The sequence below is a fragment of the Aegilops tauschii genome, chromosome 3, assembly GCF_002575655.3.
Source record: "Aegilops tauschii subsp. strangulata cultivar AL8/78 chromosome 3, Aet v6.0, whole genome shotgun sequence".
Classification (NCBI taxonomy): domain Eukaryota; kingdom Viridiplantae; phylum Streptophyta; class Magnoliopsida; order Poales; family Poaceae; genus Aegilops; species Aegilops tauschii.
Window position 1 is genome coordinate 552,110,961 of NC_053037.3, and position 23,079 is coordinate 552,134,039.

At 49.4% G+C, this 23,079-nt stretch overlaps 1 protein-coding gene and 1 pseudogene across 1 annotated transcript; both read left to right on the plus strand.

Annotated features, from left to right (window-relative positions):
- The first annotated feature begins 2,269 nt into the window (after positions 1-2,269).
- On the plus strand, positions 2,270-3,279 carry LOC109747179 (uncharacterized). The gene has a single exon (XM_020306266.4). It carries the CDS (start codon positions 2,370-2,372, stop codon positions 2,946-2,948), a length of 579 nt encoding a protein of 192 aa, XP_020161855.1. The 5' UTR covers positions 2,270-2,369; the 3' UTR covers positions 2,949-3,279.
- A 1,250-nt stretch (positions 3,280-4,529) lies between these two features.
- LOC109747213 (uncharacterized) lies at positions 4,530-6,164 on the plus strand (annotated as a pseudogene).
- The last annotated feature ends 16,915 nt before the right edge of the window (positions 6,165-23,079 follow it).

A 23,079-nucleotide genomic window follows, 5' to 3' on the forward strand; every position in this document is an offset into this window, starting at 1 on the left:
ATGCAGCTTTATTGAATTAATTTCAGTCATTTCTTGCTGACAGTAATACGTAGTGGGCATAAAAACTAAAACCCATACATATTTTTTTGCAAGAATCCCATTTGCATAATTCCATTTGTTTGCTGTATAGAGCTGCTTAACACTGGATTTTTAGTGTAAAACTACAAATAAGGAATGAGATGAAGAATTCCTTGATGTGACCCTGTCTATTTTCTTGAAACTACATAAGTCCCCCTAGATAATGTATATAACAAAGTGTAGATACGGACTTGCAGCCTTGCACCAATAGCTAAAGCACTTGAAGAATCATCTGTTAGGTGCAGATCCTGCGTACGAAGCTCGTGAGATCTCAAGGATCTTCTAATTTGGGAATGGAACTTCTCTGCATTGCTGAAAGAGCCTTGTTCGTCTAAAGAGAGCGGGCAAAGCTAATTATCAAGAAAGCACTTCCAACCTTCACCCCATGAATGGACTTCAAGAGAGAACTTTGTGTTCCAGGGTAGGAGAGCAGCAATGGAATCATCCAGCCATCACCCATGCAGCCATGCTTACCTCAAGTTCTTCCTTTTCACACAGACTCCACACTCCACACCACATAATAGTAAAGCTGAGATGGATCCACCAACTGCTAATAATAATCTTTTGTCAAGCATTGGGCTCCTTTTATCTGCTCAATTATGAGCCTAAAGCGCATTTTGCTGGTGTGGAGGCCATAATTCCAGAACCATTCCTGTCTTGCAATGCATGCCATATTGCCATGACAGGCAAAGTGCAGGGACAAAGAAACACCTTTGTGGTGCCTACTTGGTGGCTTGCCCAATGCCCAAGAGTCAAGACTGATCAGTTACACACTGGCACACTTGGACTCAATTAACAGGCACTTCACCAGTCTTGTTAAAGAGAGAAGCTGGGTCCTTGGGAAGGAGATAATGGGCACTACTGCTCTGCACTAGTGTTTGTTGGACTGGACTGAAGTGAGCCTAACCCAGTCTTTCCTTAGCCATCAAGTCTTCGGTTATTTGCAACTTGCAGACTGCTTTGGTATAAGACGACAAGTTTGTGTTGGATGTTCCGTGTTCGAACGGTTTGCTGATGCAATGGTTGTAGACAGAAAACATCATTTCTATGAAATTAGGAGAGTATACGGTTCTCAGTCCTCACCTCCTCAGTTTCCCTTTGATTTGATATAGAAACACAAGATCTCAGGATCTAACTTGAACTCCTTGTGTTGCATTAGTTTACTAAAGGAAAATATGGAACATGGTTACTAAAAGGCTATATAGTTCAGATGGTCCTAGTGCAAACATATTCTGGTAGAAACTTTTTAGCATGGTAGACTGTTGTGTATTAATCTTGGCTTCTTGTTTAACCGATCTTTTGTTTCTTTAGGCCACCAGTTAATTGAAAGACATTGCCCTTTTATCACATGATGATCCCTTTCGGTCAGAGTTTACTACGCAACTTGGTACTATTTCTGCGACTCGGTAGGATCGTCTGCTTTCATAGCAAATTCACTAAAGTTTCTAATTACCAACTTGCTGGGTTTGAGTTCCAGACTGGAAGTACAGTTGAGCACTTGGTCATGGCAACTTGACCTCCTGACACAAGGACCTCTTCTAGAGAATCCATACCCAAACCAACAACTTCATGTGCACTTGCAGCAACTGTACCACCAGGGTCTAGTTTCTAGAATGCATACCACATGAGCAGAAAGGTTCAGCAACTCTTGCCACTATTGGATCTGAAGGTGAATCATCCATCCTCTACCATGAGTCCATAACTGCCAGAGAGGTCATACTTGCCAACTATTGGTCCATGACATAGCTGTGGCCTGTGAAGCTTATCCATGTCCATTTAATCCTACATGTTTTGCCACAACTTGTTACTGTAGATCATCTGCAGTGAGCTAGATCACAACTTGAATCCAGGGCGTTTTGGAGGCATCCAAGTTGTATAAATCCAGGTCACCAAAAGTCCAAGGATCAGGATCATGAGGGCAGAGGGGCCCAAAGCAGAGCAAGGGAGGGAAAGGAAAAGAGAGGGAAGGGAAGGCAGACAGCCACCATATATCTTTTCTGACAAAGAAATGCCCCCACCCACAACACACCAATTTCATTCATTTGTTTATGAAATCTCAAAGTGCAAAAGCACCATGCATCTCTACCACCAGTAGGATAAAGATCTGTGTCCCTGCATGGTTGGTTGGCCCCTCTCTTCTGCCTTTCCATGGCCAGCCTCCCTCTCAAGCCACATATAAAACCCTCCACCACCCTGCCTCCCCCTCAGGCCTCCACACCAGCTTCTTGAGCCCCCTCAGGCCTCTTGTGCATACATTTTCCATTGCAGGAGCTTGACTGCTGTCCAAAGAAATGGACCCCATCAGCATAGAGAAGATCAGGGCCATGAGGAAGTACAGGAGGAACAGGAAGCAGCAGCAGCTGCTGCTGCTCCCTGCCCTCGCACCGTACCTGGTGGCCACCTGTGCCGTCCTCTGCCTGCTGCTCACCAGCCCTGCCTGGTTCCCCGGGGTGTGCTCGCTCCTCGTCTCCTTCCTCCTCACCACCCTCCCTGACCTGGCCATCGCCTTCCTGCTCAGCCCCAAGTGCCTCTTCGTCGTCGGCAACCTCATCGTCGCCTTCCTCATCGCCCAGTCTAGGCTAGCTCCGAAGAGCCAGCCCGCTTCCGTTGTGGATGTCAACGACGTCCACGAGGAGTACGTGAAGAGGAGCGTCGCGCCGATGACCGCTAAGGCGACAGCTACCACGGTGGTGTTCACCGATCATGGCGCCTCGGTAGAAGGAGTTTGGGAGGGAGAGAAGGAGAAGGAGGAGGAGGAGGTGGTGGAGCAGGGAGAGGAGGAGCTGGAGAAGAGGGTGGACGACTTCATCGCTAGGGTGAAGAGGCAGAGGAAGCTCGAAGGCAAGAGCTTCTTCGACACCGATCGATAGGCGACCATGCACGATCAACCTTGCTTAACCTCCTTGGAGCTGGAAGATGCAACATGCAAGAGAAGATTACGTCCGAATTAAGGATATGTAATGCTTTGTGCTACCATGCTTGCTTAATTATGTCTTGTTATTAATTAGGGTCAGAGGTAAGAGGAAGAAGAAGAGGAGAAAGAAGAACCGGTTCCAGTGTCTTCTCTTCTCACGTTGTAGCTGGTTAATTCTGGGTTGTAAGAATGCCCCGGGGATTAGGCAGAGAGGAGGAGAGACAAGGAATGTGTGTGTGATCTTTGGAAAAGTTGAGGAAAAAAGAAGTGATGCCTGTTGTCTTTCAGTTATCTTGCTTTGTGTCTAGCTGGTGGCATGATGCCATGGTTATTGTAGTGCTTAGAGAATCTGATGGTCACAAAGCTGCCGGGATGACACGGGACGCAAAAGCTCAGTGGCATGTATGAAGTGATCAAGTGTAAACTAGAGGTTGACACATGCATGAATGTACTTTCAGATCAGCTGCGAAATCGTCCGGTGACCGGTCGCCCTTTCGCAGTAAATAATCAGGAAAATTAGTGATGGAAATAATGGTTCTATTGTCCTACCAGCAAGAATTAAAAGTAAAGTCATGGTTTCATACTTCCATTGATAATATTAGTAGTCACATTATCCTGCCAGCAAGAAGTAAAGGAGGAGACATAAATAAATGGCGCAGTTGTTGATCCAAAGATTTTTTTTCTCTTTCTTTACTGATAAAATAAGAAGATCACACGCAATGCTGATTGTTCAGCCATCATAATAATAATAGCTATGTTATCCTGCCAGCAAGAACTAAAAGAAGAGGAGACATGAAAAGATGACGCAGGTGTTGATCCAAAGGCTTTCTCTCTTTTCATTTCAAAAATGTCAACAGTAAAATAATAAGATCACACGCAATGCTGAATGTGCAGGCATCATAATGGTGGCAAAAAAGACTACCGACTGCCTGCATATCAGCATATCTGCATATACACATGCAGCTTTTTCTTGAAATTTATCAATGGCGCATTGGCGCACACACGCAAGATCGAAAGATGCAGTGGGTTTTGAGTTAAATAAATACGGAGGGTACTACTCTGAGTGGTGGTTTATCACAAGTGATGGGAACCCAGCCACTTGTAGATGCTGCCGGGGGGCGCTTTTCCGGCTGCTGATTCGGACAGGCGATAGTACTGCACAATATATCGAAAGTGATGTTCTAATCCCGAGCTCACATGAGCTCGGGTGAACAGTAAAACAGAAAAAGTTCAAAAAATTTGAGATCTATTTTGTGTGAAACTTTGACCAATGTTTTCATATCTTGTAAAATTTAATCACCAGATGACATTCGTGTAAAATGTGAAACCTGGCAGTTCGTTCTTGCGAAGATCTGTGTCCCTGCATGGTTGGTTGGCCCCTCTCCTCTGCCTTTCCATGGCCAGCCTCCCTCTGAAGCACATATAAAACCCTCCACCACCCTGCCTCCCCCCTCATTGCGGCCATAGCTTCTTGAGCCTCATCAGGTCTCTTGGGTGTTGTCCATTGCAAGAGCTTGACTACTCAACTGCAGTCCAAGAAATGGACCCCATCAGCATAGAGAAGATCAGGGCCATGAGGAAGTACAGGAGGAACAGGAAGCAGCAGCAGTTGCTCCCTGCCCTCGCACCGTACCTGGTGGCCACCTGTGGCGTCCTCTGCCAGCTGCTCACCAGCCCTGCCTGGTTTTTTTGAGCACCTGCACCCGGCCCTGCTGTCCTGATCCTCCAATGTGCTTTAAGATCTATGCCACACAACTAACTTTCTACATGAAATTTTCTTTTTTTTTTCTCTTGCATATAGAACATGTCTTGAAGTCAAACATTTGCAGTACGATAAAGCTTTTTAACTAGAATCTAGGATAGATCTTTCAGAATGTTTGGTCTGACATAAATACTAAAAATATTTTTTATTTAATCAAACAAAACTTATTTTATACTTCCTCCATCCAAAATAAGTGTCTTAACTTTAGTACTAACTTTGTACTAAAGCTAATACAAAGTTAAGACACTTATTTTGGGACGGAGGGAGTATATTTATGTTTGACTAAAAAATCTAAAAAATTTATCCTAGATTCTAGTTAGAAAGCTTTGTTGTTCTACAAAGGTTTGAACTTCAAGACATGTTCTATATGAGAGAACAGAAAAGAGAAATGTATTACATGAATCGCGATGCGGGGAATGGGTGGCTAGATAAGAAGGGCCTGGGAGCAGGTGCTCTAAAACATGTTTTTGCCTGGTTCCCTAGGCTGTGCTCGCTCCTCGCCTCCTTCCTCCTCAGTCCTCACCACCCTCCCTGACCTAGCCACGGCCTTCCTGCTCAGCCCCAAGTGCCTCTTCGTCTCGGGAACCTCATCGTTGCCTTCCTCATCGCCCAATCTAGGCTAGCTCCGAAGAGCCAGCCCACTTCCATTGTGGATGTCGACAACGTCCACGAGGAGTACGTGAAGAGGAGTGACATACCGATGACCACAAAGATGGCTACTACCACGGTGGCGTTCTCTGGTCATAGTGCGTCGGTTGAAGCAGTTTGGGAGGGAGAGAAGGAGAGGGAAAAGGAGGGGCAGGAGAGGGTGGATGACTTTATTGCTAGGGTGAAGAGGCAGAGGAAGCTCGAAGGCAAGAGCTTCTTCGACACCGATCAATAGGCGACCATGCACGATCAACCTTTGCTTAACCTCCTTGGAGATGGAAGATGCAACATGCAAGAGAATAGAAGATTACGTCCGAATTAAGGATATGTAATGCTTTGTGCTACCATACTTGCTTAATTATGTATTGCTATTAATTAGGGTCAGAGGTAAGAGGAAGAAGAACCGGTTCTAGTGTCTTCTCTTCTCACGATGTAGCTCGTTAATTCTGAGGCGTAGCAAATGCCCAGGGATTAGGCAGAGAGGAGGAGAGACAAGGAATGTGTGTGTGATGTTTGGAAAAGTTGAGAGAGAAAAAGAAGTGATGCATGTTGTCTTTCAGTTATCTTGCTTTGTGTCTAGCTGGTGGCATGATGCCATGATTATTGTAGTGTTTAGAGGATCTGATGGTCACAAAGCTGCCGGGATGACACGGGACGCACGCAAAAGCTCAGTGGCATTTATGAAGTGATCAAGTGTAAACTAGAGGTTGACACATGCATGAATGTACTTTCAGATCAGCTGCAGAATCGTCCGGTGACCGTTGAAAACACCGTACCCTTTCCGAGTAAATAATCTGGAAAAAATATAGTGATGGAAATAATAGTTCTATTGTCCTAGAGCAAGAATTAATCCTACCATAAAATATTATATGCGAATTGAAGTACATGAACGAGAACAGGGCAGCCGCCCAATGGTTGGGATCGCAGTGTTGCGGCCAACAACCAGAGTTCGACTTCTGTGTGGAGCCGGTATCTGGAATCCTCAACAGTTTCAACTTCAGGAAAACAAAAGCGAGGCTCGGCGACCCTTTGAACATGTTGGAACAGATCGACTACCAAGACCAATCAGCAAGCCAGCTCTGCCCGAAGCCGCCATCGCTGCCACACAAGAAGCCGCGCAAATCAAACACATTGCCGGATGGGCACCTGCCCAACCGCAATGGTGCGAGCGTCCAGCCTATGCAGCGCACAAACAGGATCCAACGTTCTTCCAGGCGACGCCCCAAAAAGGGAAGCGACGATACCGGCATTGTCGCCCGACCCGGCCGGGCCTTAGTCTTTTGACCGAAGAACTGGATCCAAGGGTCCGCAAAAAAGGGTGGACTCCATGGCGGCGCCTCCAAAGAGGAGGTGAAACAACGTTCACAGACACTGACGCCATTGGCCGGCAAGAGCTCGACGCGCTTTCGCCCAGAGCATCACCCAAACCCACACCCCCACGCACAGCACCTCCGCTAGCCCGCACACCTCCCGCGGAGCCACCGTGCCATGACCAACTATGAGGCCACCACAATCCTCGCCGTTGGTAAGAAAAAAACCAGCAAGCCAGATCTAGTAGCTTTCAGAGCTAAGACGCCGAAGAAGAACCGAAGCCGACACGATGCACATCACCGGAGAGCCAGGAGGGCAGGCTGCCGCCAAATACACCAAGCAGGCGAGCCGCCAGCAGAAGCAGTGGTCACCACCGACGTAGACCCAGCAGAGCTTCGGCTTAAGCCTCCAGCCGCCTGAATCGCGTCGTGGGGTGGAGGAAACGCACTGCCGGAGCTCACACCACACAGATCGTGAAGGGCCCGAGATTCCCCTTCGCCAACAACACCGACGTGCATGATGAATCCCGCCGCCGCAGCGCAACCACTGAGAGCGGGCGCGCCACGCACCGCCACCCACGTAGCAAGCGCGTCACACGGAAGAGTGCCGCTGCCACCAGCCCGGGGCCACCGCCTCGGCGAATGTGCTCTGTCGCACAAGGATGATCGGATATCCCCGTCCCCCTTTGGGAACGGGGCCCGCCGCCACCGCGGCAAGGCTCGGCGGCGGGGCTAGGTTTTCCCCCGAGCCGCCGGAGCTAGGCGACACGGGGGTTGGGGTTACGACACCGGTTTTTTTTTACTATTATGACGCTCAAAAGTACCGTGACGCCCCCCAATTCCTACCAGCAAGAATTAGAAGTAGAGTTATGGTCTCATTGATAACAATAGTTATATTATCCTGCCAGCAAGGGGTAAAGGAAAGACGTGAACAAATGGCGCAGATGTTGATCCAGAGACTTTCCTCTCTTTCCCATTTCAAATGTTATGTTAATGATAAAAATAAGATCACACGTAATGCTGAATGTGCAGGCATCATAATAGCGGCAAAGGGCGTGTTTGGTTGCCCGCATTAGGCCCAGCCTGGCCCGCGCGGGAATAAAGTGGCCCGTTTGGTTGTTTGCTTTCACTGTGCGGCCCGCATCGCACGAAACTTAAAGCACGTCCAGGCCAGGCCCAAGGAAAACGCCCGAATCGGCAGTAGCTCGCAAGCCTGGCTCGTGCGAGGCAGGGGAGGGCGACGCGCTTCTCCCCTCGTGCGAGCAGGGGAGATGGCGCAAGCTCGCCTGCGTCGCCGAAAAATCGTCGGGAGGATTTCGGCTCACCTCCCGCCGAGTCCACCCCTATTTAGCCCCTCCCTCACCGCCCCAACTCCCGCCAACATTCACCCTCCGTTCGAGCTTTCCCGCCGACGCGCATCGGCACCGACGACCAGGTAAGCGGCGCATCTTCATCGGCCGGCGGTCCACGGCGTCGGCGCTCCTTCACCGGCCGGCGTTGATCTTCCACGACCGTCCCCCCTCGTCCTCAAGCTGCAGCCATGGCCTCTGTGAGTTCAATCCCCTTTCTCTCTGTTCCTTCTAGCTAGATCTGAGCTGCAGCTAGGGTTTGATCTAGATGCATGGTTGATTAGTGGTCTGATCTGTGAGCTGATATGGTTGATTGCTATGCTGCGGTTGCAATTTGTGGTAGGGCTAGATGTTCAAGCATGTGGTAGGCTAGATTAGTAGTAGAGTTTGAAGTTGAACCTTGTGCTTGTGATGAATCATGCTTAGATCTGTGATTTGTAGCTATTGGTTGTCCATTTGTAGCATGCTTTTTGTTGTAGTTGTATGTTCCTGCTCATAGATTGTCCGGTCTGCTTGGTAGGGTAGCGATGAAGCATGTGCTTACTATGATAGTGATGAACCATGTACATGTATGCTTCTGCTTTCATGGATTGTCCGGTATGTTGTGTGCTATGCTTACTGTCAATGCGTGCTACGATTGTAGGACATGACCACGCAGACGCAAGATCTTAGTCAGGCCCTTGTCTTGTCCGACAGCCGGTTTGCTCCATCGTTTGTCGAGGACTCACAGCCTATGTCCCAGATGGCACCTGATTCAAAGGTGTTCGCCTCTGATTCCCTCTATGTGCCAGTAGTGCTCGTTGAGCCAACTACTACTGCTACTGCCGCTGCACTCAAGCTAGCAGCAGCAAAGGCAAAGAAGGATGGTAGGTCGAACAACATGAAGTGGCAGACATTCATGTCCACGTTCGTGCTGAACAAGATGTGTGAGCTCATCTCTAGTGGAGTTAGGACTGACAAGGGCTTCAAGGAGGTGCACTTGGACACCGTTGCGAAGCAGGTGTTCGAGTTCTGTGGGCAAGAGGTGTCTGCCCCCAGGTGTACAACCACCTGAGGAAGTGGGGAAGTCGATGGATCCAAGTGTCCAGGCTAAGAGACCTTAGCGGTGCCTCATGGGATGAGAACACTTGCTCCATAGTTCTGGAGGCAGAGCACTACGCCGGCCATGTCGCGGTTAGCTCACAGCCCTCTTCCTTTTCATACTGTCCACCATTGCCTACTCCTAATCGCAACTAACAACACTCGTGTTTCATTCTTAGGACCACCCAAGGGACGCTGAGTTCCTCAACACACCCATACATAACTACAACCAGATGCAGCACATCTTCTCCTTCGGGCTGGCAACTGGGAAGCATGCCATGGGCTCGGGGGAGCCTCTTGGTTCTCCCATGCCAGACTTCCCTGGGACCCCGGACGTCGAGGTCCTCGATGGCCCTAACAAACCGCTGCGAAGCCCTTCGACAAGCCATTTGACCCCGTCCATGATAGGAAGAGGAAGAGAGGAGGCCTGATGGAGGAGGAGATCAATGTCTTCTGCAGCATGACTGAGGCGGTGAAGGAGGTGGCAACAACCATCAGGGAGTGCAAGCCCCTCGACGTCCACCCTGACCTGTATGGCGCTGTCATGACCCAGGGTGGCTTCAGCGACGAGGCTCTCATGGCAGCTCTCAGCCACCTGCTTGACAACAAGGCCCAGGGTGTTGGGTTCGTTGCCATGGCCGACGCTCACAGGGTGTTGTGGCTCAGGAGCTGGCTGGGCAAGCACTACTACTAGAGTAGTGCTGCCTGCGAGCGTGCATGATCCCCGACGGCGATGGCGGTGGCGACGACGACAATGACGATGACGACGTACATTTTGTGTAGCTAGGGCTCAAAAACTATTTCATGGTCTGTATATTTTGGTGAGGTGGTATATACTAACCCCTCACACCGATGGTGAACTTACGGTGGTAGGACGACACCCTTTTTTGGATGTGGTGGTAGGTTAACACCAAGGTAGTGCTAGGAAGAACTTGCTATGCCGTATGATCATGCATGCTTTACTTCTCTTCTGCTCCATTGTTGTTTGTGTGCTACTTTACTTGCTACTTGTGTGCTCCATTGCTTTGCTGCTTCAACTCTTGCTCTTGTGCATTGCTAGGGCAAGTGGTATGCCGTGTTCGTCGGTAAGGTCCCGGGGGTTTATAGTTCATGGGAAGAGGCCAGTGCACAAGTGGCATCTTATAGCAACAGCACCCATAGAGGGTTCAAGACTAGGCAGGCAGTAGAACAAGCTTACTCCGACTGGGTGCGAACGCACGGCAGCAGTGTTGACAGTCGCAAGGTTGGAGGTGTCAAGGTGGATTGTCAGTTTGGGCTGAAGCTGAAGAACTTCATCATCTTCGCCCAGTTCATCGCCATTGCTGTGTTGTGGCGTTGGTGTGCTAGGTGTGGGTAAGCTCACCAACTAGGGTACAAGGTAAGCACAACATGTACGCCGTATGCAACCAAACGCCGTGTTCATGTGCCACTCGGGTCAATGCAGGCAACCAAACAAAGTGCACTTGGGTATTACCTAATGCAGGGACACTAGATGCAGGCAACCAAACAACTGGCAGATGGCGTATTAGGGCCTGTTTTTGCTCAACCAGGCTGGTTTGGGAAGTATATGCGATGCAGGCCCTGTAGCAAACGGCAACCAAACACGCCCAAAAAGACGACCGCCTACCTGCATATCAGCATATGCACGCGCAGCTTTCCTTGGGAATTATCAATGGCACATTGGCGCACTGCGCACAGGAAAACATGCAAAAGGCACACAAGTCACAAGGGATCAAGTTAAGGAAAATACACAGGAGCACTTGTGTTGTAGGGTGGAACCCTAGATGGAGATCTTTCACGAATTGGAGGGGAAATCCCCAAGAACACGAAGAACACAAGAGAGGGAAAACACTCAAATTGACTAGATCCAATCACACATATGCTAGATCCAAGAACACACAAGAGGTCACAATGATCCAAGAACAACAAAGGAAAGATACAAGGTACTAGTTCATCCCAATCCTATGAGGAGAGAGGTCTTGATGATCCTATAATGGGGATCCTTCCCAAGATGGGGGCTTGATATCCACTAGGGATCTTCTCCTAGGAGGTCTTGATCTCCTAGAGGAGTGGGTACAAGGAGCAAAGCTCACATAATCATCTCATATACTTTGCTATCCTCTAAATGAGCTAGGTGGGGGGTACTTATAGTCTAGGGACCAAATAAGAGGAGGAGGGGGGATACATGGGTAAAAACCCAAAGAGGCACGCAGGCCCTCGGAGTGGACCGGGCACCCGGGGGCAAACCGACCGGGCACCCGGACCAGTCAGGGCCATCACCCAGGGGTGGCTGAAGGGGGACCGGGCACCCGGGGCCGAAGGTGCGGATACCCGGGCCGGCGGCCTGTGGCTGGGCGGGCGGCCGGGCACCCGGGGCCTCAGGGCTGGGCACCCGGGGTGGCCTGGGCGGCGGCTGGGCCTTGTGAGGCCAGGCACCCGGGGCCTTGGGCCGGGCACCCGGGGCTGGCTGGGAGCAGTGCCGGGGGGGGCCGGGCCTCCGGGGCCAAAGCGCCCGAGCACCCGGAGTGTCCAGAGCCTCTCCTTCTTCTCTCTTCTCGCTTCTCTCCTCCTTCTCCATGGTTGCTTGAATCTCCGTCCTCGTGTCCTCCCGGTCATCTCCTTGGTACCTAACAAGGCACAACGTTTCTATTTGAGGTAGGACCCGAGTCTCATATGCAACCGAATGAAGTTTGAAGAGGAAGGAGTTAACCTCGGTTTCGGTGGCACGTGCGTGTGCTCTTGTCATCGGTCTTCTCCGTCCTTGCGGTGGTGGTGTGACGTCCATGGTGATGGTCGAGGGATGCTCCGCATCAACTTGGTTGCTCCACCCCCCTATACGAAAATTAATTTCAAAAGGAGCAAGTACAACAAACACTTGGAAAAACAAATATGGTTAGCATTAGTGCACAACCAAGCATTCAAGAGGTGAGTCACCAAACAAGTGTCGTCATCAAGCATAGCATAAGGTGTGACAAGGGATTGTGACATGTCATGAAAGCGCATAAATGGAGCAAAATCCAGGACATCATGGAAACAAGCATGTAAATGTGAGGTAGAGATGCAAATATGTGTGACAAGAGAATAAGCATCTACCTCAAGTTCATAGAAAGCATTCACAAATTGCTCAATGAAAGGTCTATGGTAGGCATGAGAGTCATTCACAACACCAAATGAAATGAAATGTCTAAACACATGGGGCAAGTGCAAGACAAACCAAGCATAATGTGCATAGGGTGTAGTGAAAATCGAGTGGTACTCAACACAATAGAAAGAGCAAGTGTTCATCATGTGTGAGGCAATCAAATCATTCAAGCTAGTAGTGCAAAGATGCAACATGGTATAGGTAATCATGGCAATCATGTCATGTGAGCAAATAGTAGGCATAGGCAATGCACATGGAATATCACAAGCACGATTACAAAGCAAGATATCATCATAGGAATGGATCACAAAGGAAACATGGCAAGAACAAGCAATATCTCCACCAAGCTTGCAAATACACATATAAGTAGTATAATCAATCATCATGTGTAATGCAAAGCATGGGTCACAAATGCATGGCAAAGGCATAGGAATGAGCATATCATGCAAAGTGAACATGGCAAGATGGGCATATAATATGTAATGGACGATAACCCATAACTATGTGAGAGCCATGTAGAAGAAATGCGCGAAGAGAGCGATGGGAAAGGCAATCCATGGAATCCCAAGTCATCGTTGCTCTCTAGAGCTCGTTTTGTCAACTCATGGGATTGTGAGGTTGACAAGTATTCATGTGTGCCTACACAAAAGAGACACAAACCAATGAAATTGTGTTCGTGGTAAATGTACACATCATCCATCATGATGTGTATGTGCATGTGTGAGTTAGCATAAGATAAGCATCGCTCAAAGAAATTTGATGCATGGTATAAGAACATGTCATCCATCATGAAAGAATAGTTGTTATGTATAACACAATGGGGGTGCAAATTTAGCATACAAGTATATGGCACATCAATAGCATTTTGATTCATGGGGAGCATATTGTGCACATAATTATTGGGATCGTGCAATGGATGGGATGGATCCAAATCTCCTAACATGTATGAGGAAACTATGGGGGTCTCCTCATGAGCAATAGCGGAAACATCATATGGAGAATAAGGACAACATCCAAAACAATGCATATCCGAAGCTAAATGGTCAAGGCATGGCATATGAGATAAATGATGCAAAGGGAGCATATCAATATCATCACAAGAGAAACAAATGCCAATAACCATCGGCTTGTCATCTATGCCATATGTGCAAATTGGGTTAATTTTAATGGTATATGCATAGTCACTACGATGAGATTGCAAATATGACATATTGCTGATCTCATGCATAGCATATGACAAGGCAAGCGGATTGTCAAACATGATGTGACCAATAGGATTTTCACATGATATCCTATGAAGCATAGCATCACAACTAGGCAATTCAACATGCTCATCATCATATTCATCATAAATTGGTAAGTCATGACATGAGGAAGTCGCACTAGCGTGAAGCATGGGAATAGGTGGATCAACATCATGCAAGAAACCATTGTCGAGAATGTCCACTAGTGGGACTAGAGCATCACCTTCACCTATATTACCTTGTTCATTCCACTCAAGTGGTGTAGGTGAGGTGGCAAAGACCAAATGGTGGTCATCATCTTCATCTTGATGGAACCATGTGAGGGGTGCATCATCGTCCACCATGGCCATCGTCTTGTCCAAAGGATGGACGAAGTCATCGAGAACCGGCGCGTCATCATATATGGGACCTAACACCAAATGAGAAGACACAATAGAGGTAGAGTTCAAGTCGTTAGCGTTGAAAGTGGCCTCACATGACCTATCAACTATCTCACTCTCTCTATGTGGTGGTTCACTCACTCCCTCAAGGTAGGTGCACTCAATCTCACGTATGGTGGAGTCACTCATCTCACTCAAGTGGTGGGGGTTGTGGCTCTCCTCACATGTGAATTGTGGCAACTCATCATATATGGGGCTAGTGGTGAAGTCACTCTCACTCTCAATATGGTGGCAAAAGTCACTCAAGTCATCATACGTCACCATGGTCGAAGGGAAAATCCCATGCTCAACCATCTCGTCACCGTCGCCGTGGATGAAGGCCAAAGATGGCACATCATCACTCTTGCCTCCAAAGATGGAAGCATCATCCTTGCTCGCCACCATGTCGCTCGCCTCCAAAGCATGTTCCTTGATTGGCTCCATAGTCGTAGTCATCGCCGCACCATCTTGAAAAAGAGTCGTGGTAGACTCATCATCATCAATGCCACAAAGAGGGATGGCGGTGAAGTCGAACTTGGGAGCATCGTCTTGGAGCTCATAGGGCTTGGACATCTTGGTGGTACTATCCTCATGCTCGTTCTCGTGGAGCTTGGTCGTCGCGAAGTGAGCTTGGGTGGAGAAGCCTTGGCCTTCATGAGTTCTTGTTCCGCCTTGAGAGCACTAATGTAGTTGTCGTCGAGGGACTTGTAGTTCTCGAGGAAGATAATCTTGGAGATGTCGTTGTTCAATCCCATCATGAAGTAGAACTTCATCCAAATGGGGTCGTCCACACCGGCTCGTCGCAAGGCTTTCGTCATGTCGAGGAAGTACTTGTCTAGGGACTTGGATCCTTGGATGGTGTTCTCCAATTGGCGTTGAAGATGTTCCGTGTAGGTGGAGGGCAAAAACTCTTGCCGCGTAGCTTTCTTCGTCTTGGGCCAACTCATGTCGATTTTCGTAGGTGTATGAAGCCACCATGTCGATGCGTAGTCGTGGAAGTTACTTGTGGCGCACTTCACTTGGTCTTCGGAAGGGACTTGGCGTAGCTTGAGGTAGTCGTCCATCGTGCGCTCCCACTCGAGATACTCCTCGGGGTCTTGAGTCCCATAGAAAGGAAGCTCGTGGTCGGTGTCGAGGTCATAGTAGCTCGTGGAAGTCACGGACTTGAGCTTGGGGAGCTTCTCTTGAGCATAGTCTTGAGGTGCTTGCAGGCGAAGATGCCGAATGTCCAAAGGCGAAGATGCCTTGAAGTCGCTTGGTGAAGATGCCAAGGTAGATGGTGAAGTCATTGAGCGGTTGTTGGTGTTGAGCTCTTGACCTTCACGTTCTTGTTCGTGATGGTGTCGATGCCGATGTGACCTTGCCGGAGATGGTAGCTTGGAAGGGTATGCACTAGAGCGTCTTCTCGAAGATGAGGAAGATCTCTTGTAGGACTTGATGAGGACCTTGAGCTCCTTCCTTTGATCATCCATCTTGGCGTCCAAATTGTACTTCATGGCATCGAACTCGTCATTGTCGTGGAAGACCGGAGATGAAATTCCTTGCCTATCCATCACAAGACTCGAGCAAATGTGAGTGGAAGAAAGGAAAGAACTAGACCAATGTACCTTATCCAATGTTGAAGATGGATCAATGATCACTCAATAATGTATCAAGGAAATAGCACAATTGGTACCGGATCTTGTCAATTATTGCACCTACACAAGTAAGGCTTATGGAGGAGCTCAGTGAGGATAGTGGCATAAAAATTTGATGCAAAATGTTAGCAAGAGTCAATAATGTTGGAAAAGATTCACAAATTCGCAAGTGAAACAAGTAGACCAATAGCAATATGTGGCACACGGAAACACACACACATAGATAGATAAATGAGGTCGTGCAACCAAGGAATGAGCACAAAATGTGGAATCCACGGAAAACGCTCGTGTTGCACAACTCAAGAGAGACGCTAGCACGATTGCTCAATAGGCGGATACGACACTTGTGCACAACCTATAAGATGCAAAATGTATGAGCTTTCTATCCCAAGTATGCTATGTGTATGATGTTCCGGTGTTTCACACACGATGATCCAAGATGATCAATATGGTAGTATGGTATGCAATGTGGCGATGCTATGGCTCTTGCTTACAAGCTTCTTTGCTCTCTTTTGCTTAAAAGCTTATTCCTTTTTTATGGCCACTTATGTGAAATGCACAAACCAAGATAGCAATTGTGTATATGCGGGAACAATCTTGTGACACAAGAGATGATATGATACCAATATGATATGGTATGTATGCAATGGAAGGTACGGATCGCTAATGTGCACAAGTAATGTTGCCGGCAATACTCAATGGCTAGTCTCGATAGGCAAGTGACGCAAAATGGGCCAAGGGGTTAACAATGTAAAGGCAAGAATGTACAATGATGGGATACCACAATACCAAGATGATATAGAGGTTACCGTTCTTGCGTACGGTTAGGGTGCCAAAATGGTGAAGTGGTCGATGTCGAGTCCTTGTCGAAGGTGAGCAGCGGTGTTGTCGATGTCAAACCGTTCCTAGTTATCCGAAACACCCTAGGAAACGGAAGAACCGCAAACTCAAAATCTCAAAGGAAAATGTCAAATGGTGGTAGCAGAATGCGTTGGTGGTTCCGGAGTTAGCAATGCGGAAGTGGTGGAGGTGGTTGATGATGAAGCAATTGTCCCTAAGTAGCCGAAACACCTTAGGAGACTCAAGTCACCCCTCAAGTAACCACAAATGCTATATGGAACAAAATGGGTTATGTGGCGGAAAGCTATGGTGGTTTTGCGGATGATATGGTGGATGGCCTATGCAAAGAGGCCAAAATGCCAAATTTTTATGGAGTCAAATGGTGGTAAAACAAAGATGAGCAGCTCGGGCACGTCGCTAGCTTTTCAACGAGCCAAAGAACACCCAAATCGGAGTTCGGGAGTGAAAGTTATGAGTGAAAACGTAAAGTGCACGCGGCTGATTCTGGGGGGTGCGGGCACCCGGGGGTGATAGGTGCGGGTGCCCGGGGTGGTCAGGGGAGTTGGGCGGAGGAGATGGCCCGGGGGTCCGGGTGCCCGGGGGTAAGGGGTGCGGGCACCCGGGGTGGTCAACGGGGTTGCACGGGGGGTCCGGGTGCCCGGGGTTTGAGGTCCGGATGCCCGGGGGTGACGGATTTGGGCGGAAATTCGTGGGAAGATGCAAGAAATTGATGGATTTCGTGGAGGGAAAGGTGGAGATGGATGGGGGAATGCTAGATCCACTTGAAACCAAGCAAATCCATGGATCAAATCCAACAAAACCTCATCAAACCAACAAATCACAAAAAAAATTGGGGCTATTTTTGGTGGGGAATTTTCGAAATTGGGGAAGAACACAATAAAATTAGGCTAGAGAACAAGAAGGGGGGCTCCAATTTCGTGAGAAACCATGGCTCATGATACCAAGATGTTGTAGGGTGGAACCCTAGATGGAGATATTTCACGAATTGGAGGGGAAATCCCCAAGAACACGAACACAAGAGAGGGAAAACACTCAAATTGACTAGATCCAATCACACATATGCTAGATCCAAGAAGACACAAGAGGTCACAATGATCCAAGAACAACAAAGGAAAGATACAAGGTACTAGTTCATCCCAATCCTATGAGGAGAGAGGTCTTGATGATCCTATGATGGGGATCCTTCCGAAGATGGGGGCTTGATATCCACTAGGGATCTTCTCCTAGGAGGTCTTGATCTCCTAGAGGAGTGTGTACAAGGAGCAAAGCTCACATAATCATCTCATATACTTTGCTATCCTCTAAATGAGCTAGGTGGGGGTACTTATAGTCTAGGGACCAAATAAGAGGAGGAGGGGGATACATGGGTAAAAACCCAAAGAGGCAAGCAGGCCCTCGGAGTGGACCGGGCACCCCGGGGCAAACCGGTCGGGCACCCGGACCGGTCAGGGCCATCGCCCGGGGGTGGCTGAAGGGGGACCGGGCACTCGGGGGTTGACATCCCGGGCACCCGGGGTGGCAGATGGCGCCCAGGTGAGGAGGGGCCGGGCACCCGGGGCCGAAGGTGCGGGCACCCGGGCCGGCGGCCTATGGCTGGGCGGGCGGCCGGGCACCCGAGGCCTCAGGGCCGGGCACCCGGGGTGGCCTGGGCGGCGGCTGGGCCTTGTGAGGCCGGTGTGACGCCTGGATAATCAAGCTACAATAAACCTTTGCTAATGATGCCACGTCACCTCGATTACTGTTGCTAATCTCATGTTAGTTCAAAACCGATTATAATTCAAAATTCAAATTCAAGCAAACAATAAAAGTTTTCAAATATTAAAACTAAAAAGTTCAATAAATAGTAGATAAATCAGAGGCTATGATAAAATTCTAAACGACATTATTGAAATTTGATAAGTGACTTAAACAACCTCAAAGAGTAGAGAAAACTATTATTTAAATACTTTTAAATATTAAATAATTACGAAACTAATTTAGATTGGTTAGCAAGTTAGTGTGGCAATGGCATATTTGGTAACATCAAATTAGGTGCCATTTTGGTATTTTGCTAAAACAAAAATAAAAGAGAACTAAAAGAAACAGAAAGTAAAATAAATAAAAGAAAAGGGATAAAACAAAAAGAAAAGGAATAAAAAGCCCCCCGACCCAACTGGGCCACGGCCCAGCCAGGTCGGCCCACCTAACTGGCCTACTTAGGCCTCCCCACCACCAAACCCTAGCCCACACCCCACTACCCCATGATCCCCACCCGCTCTCCCGTCCTACCACACCGCCGCCACCACGCGCACACACACACACACACACGCATCGTGCCTGGGGGAGCGCCCCTGCTCGATCCCCACTCCCCCCCGCACGAACCCCTCTCCCCTCGTCCCCCCACCACTCCCCTCCGACCGGATCTGCGCGAACGCCCGATCCCGCGCCCCCGACTACGCCGCCCCCCCCGGCTCGATCTGGACGCCGCCGAGTGCTGCTCGACGCCGTCTGCCTCGCCATCCCCGGCGCCACCACGCCGGCGCCACCTTCCCGACGCTGCCGTCGCTCCGTCGCCTCCCCGACACCGAGTCGGCGCCCCATCCGCAACCGCGCCGTCGCCGGACCTCCTCGACCTCCTCCCCGACGGCCTCACCAAGCCACGATGCGCCCCGTCGCAGCTCGCCGTCTCTGGTGCCACCTCGCCGGCGCCGCCTCCCCGCCGGACTGCGTCGTCCTCACCCCCGTCGCGCCGGACTACCCCGTCCCTGCCTCTCCTTCGCCGGTCCTCCCCGTGCCTCACCGCCCTCTTCTCGTCAACGGGGTGAGCTCCCCGTCGGGCCCCATCCGTCTCCCCCTACGAATGCTGCGCCACACGCCGTCCCATCGCCACGCCCGCCGCGGACGTCTGGCCGTGAACGGCTACGCCCAGCCGTGCCTCCACGCGCGCCCTGGCTGCCATGTGCGTGCCTTGGCCACGTGCCTCGCCCGCCTGTGCGTCGGCGCTGCCGAGCCCGGACCTGTTCCGGCCGAACCCGTCGCCCCTCCCTCACCACGCCGTGCCGCCCCGCTCCGGCCACTGTCGCCGGCGCCGGGCCATGCGCCGGCCCCCTTCACCCGCTGGCCACAGCGCCCTGTCGGGCGGGCTGGCGCCCGTCGCTCGTATCCCCCTCGGCCGTTCGGGCTGTGCCCGTAGCCCACACCCGCTATGGCCCCCTTGCCTATGACATATGGGGCCCACCCCAGAACGAAAAGGGGAAAAAGAATAATAATAATAAAAATAAATAAAAATAATATAATTAATTAATTAAGATAATTAATTTACTTAATTAATCCTGTTAATTAATCTAATTAAGCCTAATTAATTAATCTAATCACTTAAATTAAATTAACTAATCATGTTTAGTTAACTAAGTCGATGACATGCGGGACCCACACGTTAGTTTGACCCAGTCAACGCCCTGTTGACTACTGACGTCATGATGACATCATGATGACGTCAGCATACACTATTCTGGATAATGTTGGATTTAAATAAATAATTAAAATCAGAAAATAATTAAATCTTTAGAAAATCATATAAAATAAACCGTAGCTCAGATGAAAATACTTTCTACATGAAAGTTGCTCAGAACGACGAGACGAATCCGGATACGCAGCCCGTTCGCCCGCCACACATACGTAGCATAGCAAACCTGTAACATTTCACCTCCGGTTCACCTGTCCGAAAACACGAAACACCGGGGATACTTTCCCGGATGTTTCCCCCCTTCGTCGGTATCACCTCCTACCGTGTTAGGGCACACCTAGCACCGCTCATTGTCATGTCACGCATCGTCATGCTTATGTTTGCATTGTATTTACTGTTTCTTCCCCCTCTTCTCTCCGGTAGACTACGAGACTGACGTTGCTGCTGCCCAGTTCGACTACGGAGTTGACGACCCCTCCTACTTGCCAGAGCAACCAGGCAAGCCCCCCCCCCTTGATCACCAGATATCGCCTATTCTTCTCTATACTGCTTGCATTAGAGTAGTGTAGCATGTTACTGCTTTCCGTTAATCCTATCCTGATGCATAGCCTGTCCTTGCTACTACTATTGTTACCTTTACCTGCAATCCTACTTGCTTAGTATAGGATGCTAGTTTTCCATCAGTGGCCCTACATTCTTGTCCGTCTGCTGTGCTATACTATCGGGCCGTGATCACTTGGGCGGTGATCACGGGTATATACTATATACTTTATATACATAACACATGTGGTGACTAAAGTCGGGTCGGCTCGTTGAGTACCCGCAAGTGTTTCTGGTGAGAGGGCTGAAAGGACAGGTGGCTCCATCCCGGTAGAGGTGGGCCTGGGTTCCCGACGGCCCCCGACTGTTACTTTATGGCAGAGCGACAGGGCAGGTTGAGACCACCTAGGAGAGGGGTGGGCCTGGCCCTGGTCGGCATTCGCGGATACTTAACACGCTTAACGAGATCTTGGTATTTGATCTGAGTCTGGCCATTTGGTCTATACGCACTAACCAGCTACGCGGGAACAGTTATGGGCACTCGACGTCGTGGTATCAGCCGAAGCTCTTTTTGACGTCAGCGACGGAGCGGCGCGCGCCGGATTGGACTGGAACGCCTGCTAGGCTAGGTCTGCTTCCGGCCGCCCTCGCAACGTGCAGGTGTGCAATGGGCGATGGGCCCAGACCCCTGCGCGCATAGGATTTAGACCGGCATGTTGACCTCTCTGTTGAGCCTAGGTGGGGCTGCGACGTGTTGATCTTACGAGGCCGGGCATGACCGAGGAAAGTGTGTCCGGCCAAATGGGATCGAGCGTGTTGGGTTATGTGGTGCACCCCTGCAGGGAAGTTTATCTATTCGAATAGCCGTGTCCCTCGGTAAAAGGACGACCCGGAGTTGTACCTTGACCTTATGACAACTAGAACCGGATACTTAATAAAATACACCCTTCCAAGTGCCAGATACAACTCGGTGATCGCTCTCTAACAGGGCGACGAGGAGGGGATCGACGGGTAGGATTATGCTATGCGATGCTACTTGGAGGACTTCAATCTACTCTCTTCTACATGCTGCAAGATGGAGATGGCCAGAAGCGTAGTCTTCGACAGGACTAGCTATCCCCCTCTTATTCTGGCATTCTGCAGTTCAGTCCACTGATATGGCCCTTTACACATATACCCATGCATATGTAGTGTAGCTCCTTGCTTGCGAGTACTTTGGATGAGTACTCACGGTTGCCTCTCTCCCTATTTTCCCCCTTTCCCTTTCTACCTAGTTGTCGCAACCAGATGCTGGAGTCCAGGAGCCAGACGCCACCGTCGACGACGACTCCTACGACACTGGAGGTGCCTACTACTATGTGCAGCCTGCTGACGACGACCAGGAGTAGTTAGGAGGCTCCCAGGCAGGAGGCCTTGCCATTTCGATCGTTGCTACTTTTGTGCTAGCCTTCTTAAGGCAAACTTGTTTAACTTATGTCTGTACTCAGATATTGTTGCTTCCGCTGACTCGTCTATGATCGAGCAATTGTATTCGAGCCCTCGAGGCCCCTGGCTTGTATTATGATGTTTGTATGACTTATTTATGTTGTAGAGTTGTGTTGTGATATCTTCCCGTGAGTCCCTGATCTTGATCGTACACATTTGCGTGCATGATTAGTGTACGGTCAAATCGGGGGCGTCACAGCCAGGCACCCGGGGCCTTGGGCCGGGCACCCGGGGCTGGCTGGGAGCAGCGCGGGGGGGGGGGGGGGCTCCGGGGCCAAAGCGCCCGGGCACCCGGAGTGTCCAGAGCCTCTCCTTCTTCTCTCTTCTCGCTTCTCTCCTCCTTCTCCATGGTTGCTTGAATCTCCGTCCTCGTGTCCTCCTGGTCATCTCCTTGGTACCTAACAAGGCACTACGTTTCTATTTGAGGTAGGACCCGACTCTCATATGCAACCGAATGAAGTTTGAAGAGGAAGGAGTCAACCTCGGTTTCGGTGGCACGTGCATGTGCTCTTGTCATCGGTCTTCTCCGTCCTTGCGGTGGTGGTGTGACGTCCATGGTGATGGTCGAGGGATGCTCCACATCAATTTGGGTGCTCCACCCCCCTATACGAAACTTAATTTCAAAAAATACCAGGAATTTTTTTTTAAATCTAAATCTTGAGATCTCAAACTTGGGTGCCCAATCTAATCCCATATGAAGTTTCATAGAAAAATACAAAGAAATGTATCCGTGGTGAAGAAAATACAGTCCAAATTAAAATCCATCCAAATAGTTTTTTCTATACATAGGAATCTTTTTGTCTTTTTTGCCACGAACACGTTTCCTGGTTTTTTTTCATGAAATTTCACACGAAAGTAGATTGAGAACCCGGGTTTCATATCCCAAAACCCTAGGTTTTTTTATTTTCCGGTAATTTTTGAACTTAATGTTCATATAAGGGCATGGAGCACCCAGGTGCTACAAATCCTCTTCCGTCAAGTTAACCACTACTACTCTCTCTGATCCAAAATAAGTGTCGCAGCCTTGGTTCAAATCGACACTTATTTTTTGAATGAAGGTACTTAAATCGACACTTATTTTTGGAATGAAGGTACTTCCTTTGTAAACTACTCCATCCGTTTCTAAATATAAGACTTTGTAGAGATTTGACTGTGGACTACATAC